Source organism: Vulpes lagopus, chromosome 15 (assembly GCF_018345385.1).
Source record: "Vulpes lagopus strain Blue_001 chromosome 15, ASM1834538v1, whole genome shotgun sequence".
Classification (NCBI taxonomy): domain Eukaryota; kingdom Metazoa; phylum Chordata; class Mammalia; order Carnivora; family Canidae; genus Vulpes; species Vulpes lagopus.
Genome location: NC_054838.1, coordinates 28,222,439 through 28,240,979, shown reverse-complemented (window position 1 = coordinate 28,240,979; position 18,541 = coordinate 28,222,439). Strand labels below are relative to the sequence as shown.

The window sequence follows — 18,541 nt, the reverse complement described above, 5'->3', positions numbered from 1 at the left end:
TCCTAGCCCTGCAATGTATAGAAAGCCCTCCTTTATCTCAGCCACTTCTGGAGAAAAATCACCCGAATGCCAAGTTATATCTGTGGATTTACTCCCTTAATCGTATCATGGTTCCATAGTTTTTCACTGCTTATTGGTTCCCTGATGCCTTCATTTAGATTTTAAAAAACATATCATCCAGCTTTTTAAATTGTTATCTTTAGCTAGAAAGAGGTAAAGCAGAATTTTTGATGGGACAATTGTCACTTTCCTTCCCCCCACACACCCTCTGTGTGTGTTGTGGGGTTGGACTTGTCTCCCTATTCCTTATGGTATGTGAAAGTTCTCAATGCCTCACAATGATGTGCCTTTTTTTTTTTTTTCAGAAATGATTGGTGGTTCTAATATAACTGTGGTATATAATATATGTATTGGGGGAAGATGCAAGAAAGCTGCATCTTGCAGCTATAGGAAAGCAAGGATGAGGTCCTGAAGATTTCTTAAGCACTAGTACAGCAAATGTCGGTTTAGATGAGGAGGTTGCATTGACTAGGCTGTCCTAAAAAGGCTCTCTGTATTGAATGAGAAGGCCTTCTTCTAAAAGGGGGATGTGATTATGGAACTAGGGGGATATAAAACAAATGGCCCAAAGCAGAGAGGAAGCCTCTTGAAAATACTAAGTCAAGAAGCCTAAATTGGACAATCCATGTAGAGTGAGCCTCCTATATATTCATCAGCAGTGGTATATTCTCAGATTAGAGGGATGATAGCCAAGAAAGACTTCCTTTTCTTTTGATTCTCGCTGATGTGTAGGTAGTCACTAAAGCTAACTCCTGTTCATTCTTCTCACTCCCATTTGTTACCTACCCCCTGCCCACACCACTAGCCAGATGAATGCATAGGAAGAGGTAGAAAAAGGAGAGAGAAAAAAATCACAGCTTTTCCTTTGCCTGAAGTTCATAGCAAGTAGATAAGAACTTCACTTGAGTTTGGCGAGAGAGTTTTGAGCTGAACTAAACTATTAATAATACTTACATGTGATTGAATATATAAAAGAAGTTTGAAAGAAGGGACACTTGGATGGCTCAGTGGTTGAGCATCTACCCTTGGCTTAGGGCTCCCCAGAGGGAGCCTGCTTCTCTCTCTGCCTATGTCTCTGCCTCTCGTGAATAAATAAATAAAGCCTTAAAAAAAAAAAAAAAAAAGAATGTTAAAGGAAGTGAAAAAAATCTAGTGTGGTCAGAAAAATGATTAGAAAAGACAAGGGGCACAATTAAATGGCAAACCTTAGTTTTCCATTCTTACTTGAAAACAAAGCCAAAACCATTTCTTGGTTAAGCTGTTTGATTAGTCCTTTGGCTATATCTACACTGATATTAAGTCCATTGTTCATTTTCTTTCAAGAACTTTGTATTAAAACACTATATTTGAGCAGCCCTGGTGGCTCAGCGGTTTAGTGCCTCCTTCAGCCCTGGGGTGTGATCCTGGAGACGCGGGATCTAGTCCCACATCAGGCTCCCTGCATGGAGCCTGCTTCTTCCTCTGCCTGTGTCTCTGCCTCTCTCCCTCTCTGTGTGTGTCTGTCGTGAATAAATAAAATCTTACAAAAAAAAAACAAAAAACAAAAACAAAAAACCCACCACTATATTCTTGGGGCCCCAGACTGGCTCAGTCAGTAGAACATGCAACTCTTACTCTTGGGTTGTAAATTCAGTCCCTGTGTTGGGTGTAGAGATTACTTAAAATCCTTTTTTTTTTAAAGCAAAAAAATATTCTTGTTACATGGATATTAGTCCTCATTTATTTCTTTAAACATCTTAAATATATTTGTTTTGTGATTCTTTTCTGATTGCTCTATTTTCTTGGATGCAAATTATTCCATGTGTCAGCTTTATTGAATTCATTTGTTGACATTTTTTTTTATGATTTCTAATTTCTGGGTGTAAGTTCATCTTCTGCAGAATACTGTTCCTTGTGTTTTGATTAGTGATAGCTCTCGATAGGGTGACTGCTTGCCTGTTTCTTTCTTCTTGATGTGTTTTATAGCCCCTGACCAAAGAGAATTTCCTTTCTTTTTTTTCATGTGGTTATATGTTAGTTGATGTATATTTTAAATTATTAAAATGTAATTTCTCCAGGTTTTATATTGAGAGAAGGTAATTTCTGTTATCTGGAAGTGAGTCTAAATTATTTGACATATAATATGTAGACTAACATAACTAAGTTATGTTGGTGTTATTTTTGCTAAGAAAAATAACACTATTTTTCTTAGCAAATAATTAGCAAGTTTCTTTCATAACCTACTCTTGGAACAGAATATGTTCCATCTGCTTTACAAGGGCCCAAATCTCTTAGCTCTAGCATAGAGCAATTAATATGGTAGCTATGATTGCAGTTATATTAGAAAACATATGCAAATGGACAAGGAACTTGCCAGAATGGAAAATACTAATTTTATTAAGATGGTGAACTTATGGATGACTTTTTCTCTTTTGACATTCCAGAATTTTTGTATTATATAAAGAGGGCATAATTTTTGAGTATATATTCTAGATAACTTTTAAAAATCATACCACTTATATAGACCTCCGCCCCTCCATTAAAATACCAAGTTGCCTGTAGGGTAAAGTCAAACTTCTCAACTAAGTATCTCCACAGCTTTTCAAAGATCTCTTCTCAGATTGCTTCTCTTAACTCCTTTCATTTTCTTATGCTTCATTTAGTCCAGTCTTGTTCCTCACCCTTGACACAGACACTGCTAATTTCTGCTATGTTTAAAGGATTGAAACACATTTTTGCAGGGTCGTTTTTCTAGGTACAGGATACTGGTTCTTTTGGTCCATTGTTTTGCTCAGTTTATTTGGGATCCTGGCTGCCTACTCTTCATTGCTGGTGGTGAGTAATGAATGTTTCATTGCGGTTGGTGAGTAATGTTTCACATTTCTCCTATTCTCTTCCTGAGAAGCCTCATGAGGTGCTCCCATCTGAGATGGTATCTAGTAGGTGCTGGGAGCCTTCAGAACCTAAGATCATGCTTGTCTTAGCAGAGTTGGGGTTTACATCAGCTACTTGAATCTTAGGCGCAAGGGATGGATGGAGGAAAAAAGGTTTGTGCTATTAGAGGATCTGTCTTACAACCTCCTCTTTTAAAAGATACCAGAACATCCTTTTTCTTTTTTCTTTTTTTTTTCCAGAACATCCTTTTTCTAATCTTGTTTCATAGCCAATTATTTTTATGGTTCACCCAGTGTTGTTATTTTAAACACCCCAGATTCACATTACATATTGAACTACCGCATTCCATATCCTGTCTCCTGAGAATCAGTATTTCTGGGCCTTACAAATTAGCTAGTTTTTCAGACCTATTCTAATATGCAAATGTACATTAGTCCTCTAGTCCAGGTGCAGAGTAGTAATATGTAAGACCTTTGGAAAATAGTGACCCCATTTCTGTTTCCTGACATAGTAGTGTAGTGTGACATGAGAAATTCAGGCCAAGCAAGAGAAAAGTCTTTAGAAGTGTAAAGCTAGGGGAGATTAACTTTCAGGTAATGGGAGTATTTCAGTGCCCACTTACACATAGGACATATATATCTTGGGCAGCCCAGGTGGCTCAGCGGTTTAGCACCGCCTTCGGCCCAGGGTGTGATCCTGGAGACCCGGGATCTAGTCCCATGTCAGGCTTGCTGCATGGAGCCTGCTTCTCCCTCTGCCTGTGTCTGTGCCTCTCTCTCTTTCTCTCTCTCTCTGTGTCTCTCATGAATAAATAAATAAAATCTTTTTTTTTTTAAAGGACATATATATATTCCCCAGATTTCACAATTCCCTGACCTTACTGATTTCCTTTCTGATACAGAAAACCCCAACCCACCAAATCCATTGCAATTTGCATTTTTTCAATAAAATTTGTTAATCACTATATGAGTGATAAGTATTGAGTATACAGTGATCAACAAAACATGCAGTTTCTGTTTTCATGCAAGACACTTCAAAGAGATAGGTATGAGATGTAAAGTTATAAAAGTGTCATAGTTCGCTGAGTTTAGATTCTAGTAGGACAGCTAACTCTTAGACAAAAATAGCTAACCCAGACAGAATATTATATTTGTCATTAGAGAGACCTAAAAAAAAGTTCTGCATGGGTTCTGAGAAGGAAGAGGTGACTTTCAGCCAAGAAGGAAGACTTCTTGGAAGAGGTGGCACTGATGTGTGTTCTTGAAGGGATGTTGGATTTGGGCATGTGTATAATATGCAGATGGGGGAAGAACATTTCCAGGCTGTGGGAACATTATGACAAAGTTGGCACGATAGAAATATGGAGTGTGGGTAGATAGGAGGGAAAGGTCAGTTTCTGTTAGCATATAGAGCATAATGGAGAATAATGGGAGCATGGCTAAAAAGATAGGCTTGTGACAGATTTTGAAAGGTCTGGAAAGTAAAGCTAAGACATTTGGCATAAATCATAAATTTCTATTTCAGGAAAACCATCCTGGAAGTTTTGATGTGGAGGGTGGCTTTTCTTTTTAATGGGGAAAATGCAGATGAAGAATGTGCTCTGGGCCAAACTCTGGCCACTGACTTGTACTGCTTTTATACACAGTGCACATTAAATGGTATAGTTAGCTTCTAAGGCAGAAATGAGTTCTAGTGTCCAATAAGGCAATATATTATAACTATCACAAACTTCCTACTCTATGGTACCTCTTTTTGGATACATGCAGTGGCAATAACAGTGCACAAAGGAAAATCAGAGTTCTGTTTCTGTTGTTAGGTTACTTTGTAACCTCTTTGACTCTCAATTTCTTTTTTTTTCAAATGAGAATAATATTTAATTGGCATTTTATGGGGCTGGATAAAATGCAAATGAAATCAGATATATAAAATTATTTTGATAAAATAGTTAAGAGCTTTATATATTCCCTGCTGACTTGGAGGCTAGTTAGATTTAGATTAAAATCTAATTAAGACTTGTTGACTAAATATCAGATTAACAGCAGTGGTTAACTGTTGTAACAATGGCACTGATTCCTCAAGAGCTTTTAAATAACTCTTGGAAGGGCTGGCCTCTGCCTTCTCTTCTGTCACAAGTGGGTCTAAGTAATAACCAGAATACAGTTCATCACAGGGAAAAGAAATTGTTAGGAACTCAGGAAGAGTATCAGTATGGCAACTGTTAGGAAATTCCAGAGATGCAAAGAATTCTTCCTGGAGGTGCTAGTGAACATTACACATAGAAGGTGGCATTTTAACTACCTTGGAACCAGTGGCATGGGGAGGGAGAGCTTTTCAGGCAGAGGAGCAGCATGGCAAACTACCAGAGGCTGCAAAGTACAGGTATAGCAAGAAGTGAATATAGTGCCAGACTGTGAAGGGAATTCTGAGATATAGAACAGTGCTTTGGGCAGCAACTTGGTGATTTCAAAATAACCTCCTTTTTCTTCTTTGCTTTTCCAGGTACTTGCATTTTTGTTAGTTTGGGAAGGGTATGAACTATACCTGCACTGGTGTCATAAGGTAGGACACTGAATCTTTGTAGGAGACCTTGGGCCAGGACTGAATGTGCCTCTTAGGCACTCAGTGTTAAGAACAGAGTGACCCTTTCTTTCATTGTTCCTTCTAAGAAGAGATCTATTTACACTGTTGGAACTGAAAGCCTTAAATTTCTAACAGTTGTAACTGATTTACTGATGGAGCTGAACTCAAACTTTTTTTTCACCACTCCTTATTAAACCCCTCTGTGACCCTGTTCTTCCCATCCCAATAACATCATAGGCAAGCTCCATTACTTTCTCAGTCCTTTATAGTCATAGGAACATTCTCATCTCAGTCAATAAAAATTTCAGTTCATTGTAATAACCCAAACTTCCACAATATAAGATTTTTCCTCTCCTTATTTGGGCCTGACCCAGGCCTGGAAGCCTGCATGATAGAGCATGATGTCCTTCTACCTCTTTCACCAGAATAGGGCTAGGGGAAGAGGGGCTAGGATAAAAGAAATAGTGGCACATAGAGGGGCAAGAATGTCATCTGGGGTTGATGCTGTCAGGACCAGGTAAATATTCAGTTGTTTTTATCCCACAGGGTTTTTCTGTGTGTATTTTCAGAGACCCCTCTGCTAAAATCTTGTCTGTGCTCAAGTGTGTGTCTGTCTTCCTATACTCTCAGAAATTTGTTGAAGTCTTTTTGACTCACCCTTAGTTTGGAGCCCTTTAAAATGTCTCTCAAAGGACCTATATTTGTTCTACGGAAAGCAGCATCTCTTCCCCAACATCTGTGGACATGCAGCTCATTTCCAATAGCCTCCCTCATTTTGTTTTGTCATGGGCTTGCTTGAGCAGCTCCAGCCGCAGCCTCTTGCCTTTTATAAACTTTTTTCAGGCTTGATTTGACACCATATTTTGTTTTTCCTTAAACCCAGGAACATACCAAATTCTGAGTGGTCCCCTTAAAATTTCTTCATACTCAAATGAGAAGAATGAACTGGAAATGTAAAAGGGTTATTAGAATAGGTCAAAATTGAAGTCATAAGATCTTACAGGGAAAGAATGTAGATTGAGAAGTGAAAAAATAGGCCTTATTGAGATCACCGTGTGTTTTGGGGTTGGACACTGATTGGTTAGTCTCTACCAAGAATCGTGTGGATTCTAAAAAAAAAAAAAAATGAGTAGACAAAAAGCAAAATCAGACCAATAAATACAAAGAACAAACTGATGGTTGCATGGGAGTGTGTGGGGGAGTGTTGGACAAAATGGGTGGAGGGGAGTAGGAAATACAGGGTTCCAGTTATGGAATAAGTAAGTCACAGGAATAAAAGGCACAGCACAGGGAATGTAGTCTGCAGTATTCTAATATTGTTGCAGGTGACAGATGGTAATTACACTTGAGGTGAGCATAACATAACATAGACAGTTGTCAAATCACTATGTTGTACATCTGAAACTAATGTAACATTGTGTGTCAAATATACTCAAAATGTTTTTTAAAAAGGAATGAAAAAGAAATCCCTCTTATTGAAACCATTCTTATTACCATTCAGGCTTATGCCTTTTTTAGAAATCATGCCTACTTTGTCTCTGGCAGTTAATGCTGCTACTTGACCTCTGCCACAGCAGGATCTCATTATTGCCTTTGAAATCAGGAAACTAATTTCATTGGTGGTATCTCACCTTTATTCAGTCATAAGAGGTTTAGCCACCACTGTGCTTTTCAAGGATACTGACACTCTCCTTACTAGTGTATTTTTCAGTGTCCTCTGAGACCTCCCATAAAATATAATAAGGGAATGGGTTAGCTGCTCATAGGTGATAGCATTTCAGCAAACTTTTCTCAATACATCTTTGGATTCTTTTTTCTATATTATACCAAGAAATTGCTGGTATCCCAATTTTGTTAAGCATAGGCAGCTATTGAACCAAGGTTTCGAATAATCAAACAGAACAACTTTGAGATGTGTAATACCTGGATTCTAGTGTATTCAATTCAGAATCTCTAGTAAGTACACTCAATAAATTTAGCCTGATCTAAAATAGTGTTCTTTTCTCCTTGTCCAGCACCCTTATGATTCATTCCCATACATAGTCTGCAGGGGTTTTGGCCAATATAAATTAACAAATCCTTTTTCTTTTGAGGCATTCTGGGATCTAATTCCAGTTATGAGTCTCTAGGAGATGAGAAATAATGGAAGTAGGGTATGGGAAGAGTAGGCATCCCCTTGGAAGGTAATTACCTTGATTGGGTCTTCAAACCATGAAAGATTAGGCCTAGCAGACTTGAGAGGAAAAACTGCTTCTATTAGAAAGGGAGATTCTGTAGGACTTGAAGTGTTAGTTGTCATGTATTCAGAGTAAACCCAGAAGGAAAGGATTAGCACTAAGCTTTTAACCCATTCCTCTTCTACCTAGGGATGCTTCGGGAGGAATGACTGACCTCAATCAAAACTTAATAACAACCCAACCTCCTGATAAACACTTAAGATGTTTTTTAGTCAAAAGATAATAAAGAATCCTTGTCAATGAAAATTTCTAGCACGATATAACTTGCTAAATATAAATCATATTATTGTAAATAATACTGGAATTTATATGTTAGGTGAGAGACATGGCTGGCTGGAGTTGTATGATTAGTGGGATGTAAGCTAAGGATGCTCCATAACCAAAAAGGCTCCTTCTTTGAAGTAATGTTTTCCTATAACTTTGCTCAAAACACATCTCACACTCAAAGAAAATGAAAATACTGATTTGAAAAGATATATGAACCCCTGTGTGTATTGCAGCATTATTTACAGTCGCTAACATATGGAAGCAGCCTGTGTCCATCAGTCCTTCTTAAAGATAAAGATGTTATGCTAAGTAAAATAAGTCAAAGAAACAAATATATGATTTCATTTGTATGTGAACTCTAAAAACCAAAATGAACAGGCAAAAAGTGGAAACAGACCTATAAATACAAACAAACTGATCGTTGCCAGAGGGGAAGGGGTAGGAAAGAAGCATAAAGAGGAGAAGGAAGTGGGGAGTGGAAAGTATATCTCCCAGTTATGGAATAAATAAGTCACAGAGGTGAAAGGTGGTACAGCACAGGGAATATAGTCAATGGTATTGTGACAGTGTTGTTTGGTGATAGATAGTAGCTATATGTGAGGTGAGCATAACATTATGTATAGACTTGCCCAATCACTGTGTTGTACACCTAAGACTTTTGCAACATTGTGAGTCAACTATATTTCAATTAAAAGAAAACACACCTCATGTTTTAAGTCCCAAGACCCAAATGTATCCTAATATAGAAGGGGAAAGACTTTTTTATGAGTAACTGCATATGACGGGTTGACATTTCTCCAAGAGAAAATGTTTTACATGTACCTTCTAATTGCCCGAATCCTTTGAATCATTATTAAGTTTGGTGTTGGGTAGATTATAGAACAGTTTGAGATTCATGTGAGCTTGATTTGACAATTAAACCTTTATGTTGGGACGCTTCTGTTTTGTTAATAAGCTACTTAAAATTTTTGCATCTGTGTACATAGGAGAGATTGGCATATACGGGCATACCTTATGTCACTGTACTTCACTTTATTGCAGTTTGCAGATACTGTTTTTTACAAATTGAAGGCTTGTGACAGCCCTGTGTCCGGCAAGTCATTGGTGCCATTTTTCCAACAGCATTTACTCACGTTGTGTCCTGTATCACATTTCTGTAATTCTCACAGTATTTCAGACTTTCTCATTGTCATTATATTTGTTATGATGATCTGTGATCAAGAATCTTTGTGTTACTGTTGTAAATGTTTTGGGTTACCATGAACCACCACCATGTCAGATGGTGAACTTAATTGATAAATGTGTATATTCTGACTGCTCCACCCACTGGTCGTACCCTGTTTTCTTTCTCCCTTTCCTCAAACCTCCCTATTTTCTGAGACAACACTGGAATTAGACAATATTGGAATTAGACCACTTAATAGCCCTACAGTGGCCTCTGAGTGTTCCAGTGAAAGGAAGAGTTACATCTCTATGCTAAATCACCAGCTAGAAATGATGAAGCTCAGTGAGGAAGGCATATCAAAAGCCGAGATAGGCTAAAGACTAGGCATTCTTGCACCAAACAGCCATGCTGTGAATGCAAAGAAAAAGTCCTTGAAAGAAATCAAAAGTGCTATTCCGACAAACACAAGAATGGCAAGAAAGCATTGCTGATAAGAAGAAAGCTTTGGTGGTCTGAATAGAAAATCAAACCAGCCAAAGCATTCCCTTAAGTCAAAGCCTAATCCAGAGGAAGGCCCTAACTCTCTTCAATTCTCTGAAGGCTAAGAGAAGGTGAGGAAGTTGCAGAAGAGAATTCGGAAGCCAGCGGAAATGGTTCATGAGGTTTAGGAAAGAAGCTCTCTCCATAATATTAAAGTGCCGGGTGGAGCAACAAGTGCTGATATAGAAGCTGCAGCAGGTTATCCAGGAGATCTTGCTAATTCATGATGGTGGCTACACTTGACAACAGATGTTCAATATAGACAAAATATCCTTGTATTGGAAAAAGATGGCATCTAAGACTTCAATGGCTAGAGAGAAGTCAGTGCCGGGCTTCAAAGGACAGGCTGACTCTCTTGTTAGGGGCTAATGCAGCTGGTGATTTTAAGTTGAAGCCAGTGCTCATTTACCATTCCAAAAATCCAAGGGTCCTGAGGAATTACACAAAATCTACTCTGCCTGTGCTCTATAAATGCAACAACAAAGCTTGAATGGTAATATGGTTTACTGAATATATTTTAAAGATTTTATTTATTTATTTATTTATTATTTATTTATTTATTTATTTATGATAAACACACACACACAGAGAGAAAGGCAGAGAGGCAGAGGGAGAAGCAGGCTCTATTCAGCGAGCCCAATGCGGGACTCCATCCTGGGACCCCAGGATCATGCCCCAGGCTGAACGCAGGCACTAAACCGCTGAACCACCCAGGGATCCCCATGGTTTACTTAATATTTTAAGCCCACTATTGAGACAACCTGCTCAGAAAAAAATTTTCTCCCGCTTATTGACAATATACCTGATCACACAAGAGCTCTGCTGGAGATGTACAGCAAAATGAATGTTGTTTTCATGCATGCTAATACAACATCCATTTTGTAGCACATAGATTAAGAAGTCATTTTGACTATCAAGCCTTATTATTATTTAAGAAGTACATTTTATAAGGTGATAGCTGCCACAGATAGTGATTTCTCTGATAGATCTGAGCAAAGTAAATTGAAAAGCTTCTGGAAAGGTTCAACATTCAAGATGTCCTGAAGAACATTTGTGGTTCGTGGGAAGCAGTCAAAATATCAACATGAACAGGAGTTTGGAAGAAGTGGATTCCAATTCTCAGGGAAGACTGAAGGGTTCAATACTTGAGTGAGTAACTGAAGACATAGTGGAAATAGCAAGAGAACTATAATTAGAAATGGAGCTTGAGGGATCCCTGGGTGGCGCAGCGGTTTAGTGCCTGCCTTTGGCCCAGGGCGCGATCCTGGAGACCCGGGATCGAATCCCACGTCGGGCTCCTGGTGCATGGAGCCTGCTTCTCCCTCTGCCTATGTCTCTGCCTCTCTCTTTCTCTCTCTCTCTCTCTCTCTTTGTGTGACTATCATAAATAAATAAATAAATAGATAAATAAATAAATAAATAGAAATGGAGCTTGAGGATGTGACTCAATTGCTGTAATCTTATGATAAAACTTGAATGAGCAGTTCTTATGGATGAGCAAAATGTTTTCTTAAGATGAAATCTGCTGGTGAAGATGCTGTGAGAATGGTTGAAGTGACACAAAGGATTTAGAATATTATGTAAACTTAGTTGGTAAAGCAGTGGCAGGGTTTGAGAAGATTGACTGCAATTTGGAAAGAAGTTTTACTGTGAGTAAAATGCTGTCAAACAGCATCACATGCTACAGAGAAATCATTCATGAAAGGAACAGTCAACCAATGCAGCAGACTTCATTGTTATCCTATTTTAAGAAATTACCACAGTCACCCCAGCCTTCAGCAACCACCACCCTGATGAGTCAGCAGCCATCAACACTGAGGCCTTACACTGGCAAAAACATTATGACTCACTGAAAGTTCAGATAATGGTTAACATTTTCAGCAATTAAGTATTTTTGAATTAAGGTATGTACGTTGCTTTTAAAGATATGATGCTATTGCACACTAATTGACTACAGTATAGTATAAACATAACTTTAAATGCACTGGGAAAGCAGAAAATTCATCTGGCTTGCTTTATTGTAATTACTGTGGTGGTCTGGAACTCACCCTGCAGTTATGTCTGAGGTATGCTTGTACTTTTTCTTTTTTGTCCTGTCCTTGTTGAGTTTGGGTGTGAATGTTTTGTTGGCTGTGTAAGACAAGTTAGAATGTGTTCCCTCTTTTTCTATTCTCTGGAAGAGTTTGTTAAAGATTGGAAATATTTATTCCTTAAATGTTTGATAAATTAGCCATTTAAGCCAGCAAAGCCTGGAGGTATTTTATGAGAAGGTTTAATTATGGATTCAATTACTTTAATGGATAATGGAAAGGCGGTAACTAAGTACTCTTTAGAGGGCAACACAGATGTAGAAAAATTATACATTTAGAGGAGAAAAACTTGGGGCACTTGGGTAGCTCATTTGGTTAAGTGTCTGCCTTTGGCTCAGATCATCATCTCAGGGGCCTAGGATTGAGTCCTGCTCTGGGCTTCCTGTTCAGCAGGGAGTCTGCTTCTCTCTCTACCCCTCCCCACTGCTTGTGTGCTCTCTTTGTCTCTCTCAAATGAATAATAAAATCTTTAAAAAAATAAAGGAGAAAATCTCAGTTGAGTTTTCTTGGTCTCAGTCTTTTTTCTTTGTGAAGTGTGTAGTGTTCTGGCAAGCAGATTTTGTTTCCCTTTGTCCAACAAATATTTATTGGATGCCTACCATGTGCCTAACATTCTGCAAGGCAGTAAGGATATAATCATAAACAGTGTCCTTGATACCATGAATGTTACAGTCTTTGGGGAAGACATACATGGAAAAGGTAATTAGAAAGTACGATTTACTTGTGATTTTGTTGATTCTTACAAAAAATGTAGTGAGCCATTGTATGGCCATTGTTGAAGCTGAGAGATGCTTAGCAATATTGAGGGCTCAGCTGAGGCAGTAAAGGCGTCAAACTACAGAGCTGAGTGATTTTTTTCCAGCCATGCTGTCCAGCAAAGACTTATACACAAAGAAGGTAAGTGATTGGATCCATTCCATATTGGAGATTTGCGAGGTTGTTAGATTAAAAGGATGAGGAAATGAGATCCCTGATATTGTTGAGACACACATAAAATTCCCAACAACAGTTCTGATTCAGTTCTAGTGTCTGGAAGTCAAGAAATTCTTTCTGTTTCTCCAGATCGTGATTCTGATAGTGATTATGATAGGCTCATTTTTTCTCTGGATTTTATGCAAGTTCTGGCGAGACAGGTGGCTGACAGCTGGGCTGTCACTTCAGGTAAGCATCATCCTATAGGTCTAGCACTGTCTGTCTAGATGTGTTCAGCCTAACTTTTGGCTATCTCCCAGGTCTTTGCTCCTTACATACACCTGAGCAGCATAACTGTGATGGTTATCCTTTCCTGGCCTGTGGCCTTCTACTTGATCCATTTGGAAGAAGAAGGTATGTCGTGGGTGGAACCTTGCCTGATTCTTTCAGCTCTGACTTTAGCTTGTTTTCTACACTTAGCAAAATGCAAGTTTGGCAGATAGCCACCACTATACCTTTTTGAAATTTGTTTAGCTTGTTACTTCTACATGCTCTTTGTGGTTGAACTTAATAACGATTTGTGGTCTGTCACAGCATTTCTCTAACTTAACAAGTCTCCTTCTAAAGAGGGATTCTTCTAGAATAATAAGAATTTTCTCCATGTTGTTACAGATTGTCTGGGAATGGATTGAGGGTGGGGTGAGAATAGAGGTACATTTTATTTGACCAGAATGTTTGTACAAGTCACAATTCCTTTAGTTTATATCAAGTATTACTAGTTTCAAGGAATGAACTTACGATAGGTCCAGATGTCCCTGGTTACTTCCTAGTAATTCAAAGCAGTCTCCTGTGAGTCCCTGACTGACAGAAATGTCTGCTTTTGCCACTGATTTCCTCTCCATTCCTAATATGGAAACAAAAGAGAATCAGCTGTTTACTGAATTGTTTTGAGACTGAAGTTATCTTGCAGCATCTTTACTAAAAAACTAGAATCTTCCTTTCTATACATCTCTCTTTTTACTCTTAGTTAAATAAGGAGTGTTTGGTTCCTGACTTGTGGAAGGATGCAGGCAAAAGAAAGACTAGCTTGACTACTTTTGCCATTGATAGTTGTACATGTGTGTATGAGTAGGTGGAAGTGAATTTTAGGCAATATTTCTGGGGCAGGATCTTAAAGGGTTGATAATGACCTCTTTTTCATTTCCTGAATTTTAGCTAGAGTAAGAAGATACAAGATGGCACACAATAACAGAGAAAGAACCAAGAGATGTAATATAATCACAAAGTTGAGAGGTTAGAGCTGGAGATCTTGATTTGCAAGTGATTGGAGCCTAAGTGATAACTTTTAAAAATGTGCAAATGGGTAAAATTCTCAGAGGTCTAAAATAGTGTTGAAATGGCCAGTGACAGCAGATATTGTGTGTGTGTGTGTGTGTGTGTGTGTGTGTTGTGTGTGTGTGTATAGGAGAGAGAAGAATGAGTACCTCATATTTATTGATTACTTAGTATAACTCATCACTGTCCTATCAATTCTATGAGGTAGATTTTAGTAGCAAGATAGCCCCATTTTTAAGAATGAAGAAAATGAAAACCCAGAGAGGTTAAGCAATATGTTCTTAGTTACACAATTAGAAAGTGGTAGACTCTGGCTTTGAACTAAGATTTCTGTCATCTAGGGCTCCTTCCACTATATTGCACTGCCTTAAATATGGACATTTTAGGCTTTCCAGATTTCAGGGCTTTCTTAGAAGCAGCCAAACTACTCATCCTCCTGAGAGGGTATTCCTTAATATTTTATCTTCATCCTACCTCCTGTACAGTTTATTCCCTTATAAATTTGCAGTTCCAATAATCTTTTCTTAACAATAATGCTTGTATTTGGATAATCCTATACTTTCAAATCACTGAAAATAAATAAGGGTGTGACAGAAATAGTAAATCAGCCAGTCCACAGAGTTAATTAAACCAATAGACTGGGTACTTACTGACTGCTGCTGTGATAGTTGGTTGCTTGAGATGGTTCTCCATTCCTCTTCTGCTTTGTTCTCACTTCTCCCCCGACTTTTTCAGCTCTACAGGTGGCTATTGGATTGCCTTTTTTCTTCATCCTTTTATGTCTCTATGTTGTGCCATTGGGGATTCATTCTCCCTGCATTCAGGAGGAGGGTAAATTGGGACCCAAGCCAGACTTCTTTGGACATAGAGGTGCACCCATGGTAGGTCTGAACATGGTGAGTAAAGGTATGCATGGGGTGTGGGGATGAGAATGGGACCTCAAAACCCTGGGAACCCATGGAAAGGAAAAAGGGTTAGCTTGAAATGACAAGAATAAGAAGTTAATTATAGAGGTTGTATTTGAACCCAAGTCACCTGACTTAATTTATTTTTATGTACTGTGCCCAGTGTATTGCCTCACATGAGCAAAGTCCTGGAATCAGATTGGGTAGAGGAGAATATAGGCAGGCTCTTTGAAAAAAGAGCTGAGAGATCCAAACTTATCTTCCTAAAGCCTTTTCATTACTGGGCTCTCTCCCAGCCATAAAAGGGATATTAGGATGAGAGATACTGAGGTATAGGGACTAATGTTCTTTTCTTTCACAGCTGGGGCCTGAGAATACCATGATGGCCTTTGAGAAAGCTGTTGAACAAGGGGCCTATGGGCTGGAGAGTGATGTACATTTAAGGTAGGAAAGCATGGGCAGAGGTGGGGAGGAGATAAGACCAATGCTGTGGAAGACAACCAGCATGGCCCAAGTTGTAGAGAGGGCAGGCCCTGGGAAGTTTCTACTGTGTTTATGTGGCACATATCCACAAAGCACATACACACACCACTTCTTTACAAACCATACATCTGTACCCCTACATTCTCAAACATAGTCTCATAAATCATAACATGTACTATATGGTCTCCATACATAATTCAGGTTTGTCTTCATCGCAAACCATGTTGACATTTTAACCCCATGTATAATCTTAGCAATCTACTTAACATTCCCTGGGCACCTATTATATTCCAGGCCTTCTTGTTAAGTGCTAGAGAGAGGCAAATAAGATGTAGCCCTGCCTAAGAGATGTTCCCAGCCAGTGAAGGAGGCATGGCATGTTTACAAGCACAGTATAAAACCATTTGTGGTGAGTTCCTTCCAGGGAAGAGTAAGTCTGATGCAGTTGAACCTCAGTGGAGGAAAAGGCCTCCACTTTTTCACAACCTATTGTGTGAAAAAGATCTATGTCCTCAGAAATGTGTTTAAATTGCCTTGAGAGAAAAATATTTTAACAGAGATGGAGAAGGAAGGTATGCTGGGCAGAGGCAGCAGTTTATTCAAAGGCATCTAAATGAGAAATAAGTTTGTAGATCATCAATAACCTGTATGGATTCCTTTTTTTTTTTTTTCTCCTGTATGGATTCCTAAAGTGATATGCTTTGGGGACAGGAGAGGGCTATGTGAAGAAGAAGTATGGCTGTAAAGCTCACTGAGGCTTGATCATGGAGATCCCTAAATGTGTAATGGGCAGCTGCGGTAGATTTTAGAGAACATATTACCATATTGTTTTAGAAAGGCTCATCAGGAAATGTATGAGGGAGAAATGTCAGGGAGTTGGGTGGTGGACTATAGCAGTGTCCAAGGGAAAACAAAAGAAAATTTGGATCAGAGCAGGGGTGAGGACACAAAGACATGCTTTGCTGTAGAACCTGTATACCTCAGCAACTGGAAGTGGAAAGGCTTAATCTGTAGCATGGGCATAATTAGATAATGTGGTGTGTATAAACTGTCTTCACAGCCCTTCTAAGGGGGAAACAAGAAAAATGAACCTTATATTTCACAGATGAGGAAATGTGTTTTGAACCTAGATTCAAATAAGGGAAATGTATTACTAAAGTCATAAGGCTAGAATTTACATGATCAATCCAGAATTAGAACTAGATTTCCTGACTCCTGACTGGGGTTTTTGATGTTACCCAACAATGACAATTGTTTGATGCAGAATGTTTGAATATTGTGGATATTTCTATCAGAGCACCTGGGTTCATTTGTTGAAATGCCTTGTGGTCATGGCATAATGTGGTAAAGGTGCTGAGTCAGTGAGGTCCTGGCATACTGCCTTTCTCTCTTCTGTTACTTCTGTGACCTCAACTTTGATGTAGGTGATCCTTCCAACCCCTCAGTTTCTTTGCTTATACCGGCACTATCCACATTCATGAATAGGTCATACCCTAAGCTTTATCATTACCAAAAATTGAGTATCAGTTAGAGTCCAGTCAGGACACAAATACCATATCAGTAATTTTAACAGAAAAATGTAATATCCAGAATTACTAAGTGTTAAAATGTGGTTAACTACGAAGAGGTAAGAGGATCCTGAGAGTTCAAAAGTATCAAGTACAGCTACTGGAACTTCTGTTCCAGATGAAATGAAGTAAGCACAAATCACCCTTTTTTCCCCCAAGAATTACAAAAAAGTACCTCCCCAAAAAACTGGACAAAATTCATTTACAAGTGCACATCCTGCCCACTCCTTTGAAGAATAAGAGATGTAGTTGACTTTCTTAACCCACAGAAACAGAGCTAGGAAAAATGAGGAGACAGAAGAATATGTCACAAATGAAAGAACAGGACAAAAGTCACAGGAAGAGACCTAGCGAAACACCTATAAGTAACATGCCTGATAGAGAATTAATTAATTGATTAATTAATTAATTTATTTTTAAAGACATTATTGTTCATGAGAGACAGAAAGAGAAAAGCAGAGACAGACAGAGGGAGAAGCAGGCTCCACGCAGGGAGCCCAATATGGGACTCGATTCTGGGACCCCAGGATCATGCCCCGTGTGTGGAGGCAGACACTCAACTGCTGAGCCACCCAGGCATCCCCTGATAGAGAATTTAAAGTAATGATCATAAAAATGCTTACTGGACTTCAGAAAAGAATGGAAGGTATCAGTGAGACCCTGAAGACAGATAGAAAACAAAGAACCATTTAGAGTTGAAGAACACAATAAATAGCAGCTTGAAAGAAGCAGAGGGACAATTTAATAAATTAGAAGACAGTAATAGAAAGCAAAGGAAAAAATAATTATGAAAACAAAAATAAACTTATGGAACTCAGTGACTCCATCAAGCACGATAACAAAAAAAAAAAAAAAGCACGATAACATTCACATTATAGGGTTCCCAGAAGGAGGAGAGAAAAGGGGGTGGAAAATTTATTTGAAGAATTAAGAGCTGAAAATTTACCTAATCTGGGGAAGGAAACCGGTATTCAGATCCAGGAGGCACAGAGATCCCTCAACAAAATCAACCAAAGTACCCATCCCAAGACACATAGTAATCAAAATGGCATAAAGTAATGATAAAGAAAAAAGTCTTGAAAATAGCAAAAGAAAACAGTTACATACAAAAGAAACCCTGTAAGTTTATGAGATTTTTAAGCAGAAGCTTTGCAAGCCAGAAGAGTGTGTCATGATCTCTTCCAAGTGCTGAAAGGGAATAATCAACAGCCAAGAACACTCTTCCCTATCATTCATAATGGAGGAAAAAGTTCCTCAAAAGAAAAAACTAAAGAAGTTCATAACCACTAAACTAGCCCTACAAGAAATATTAAAGGGGACCCTTTACTGTAAGAGAATGGAAAGTAGGAAATACAAAAACAGTAAACGTATTTCCATAAAAAACTAGTCAAGGGATTTACAAAATGAAAGGATGTAAAATATGGTACCATACACCTAAAATGGGAAAAAAGGAATAAAGAATGAGTTTGAATTTAAGTGACAGTCAACTTAGTATAGATTGCTATATGGTGAAGATGTTATATAC

The 18,541-nt window shown here is 38.5% G+C and overlaps 1 protein-coding gene across 1 annotated transcript in view; it reads left to right on the top strand.

The window, feature by feature from the left end:
- GDPD4 (glycerophosphodiester phosphodiesterase domain containing 4) overlaps positions 1–18,541 on the top strand; it is a 113,138-nt gene that overhangs the window by 10,771 nt on the left and 83,826 nt on the right. Inside the window, exons 3-9 of the mRNA XM_041729910.1 lie at positions 2,781–2,874; positions 5,434–5,493; positions 12,876–12,974; positions 13,046–13,139; positions 13,941–14,018; positions 14,796–14,941; positions 15,327–15,409. Coding sequence (XP_041585844.1) covers positions 2,781–2,874; positions 5,434–5,493; positions 12,876–12,974; positions 13,046–13,139; positions 13,941–14,018; positions 14,796–14,941; positions 15,327–15,409 — 654 coding nt within the window. The remainder of the gene's footprint in view (positions 1–2,780; positions 2,875–5,433; positions 5,494–12,875; positions 12,975–13,045; positions 13,140–13,940; positions 14,019–14,795; positions 14,942–15,326; positions 15,410–18,541) is intronic.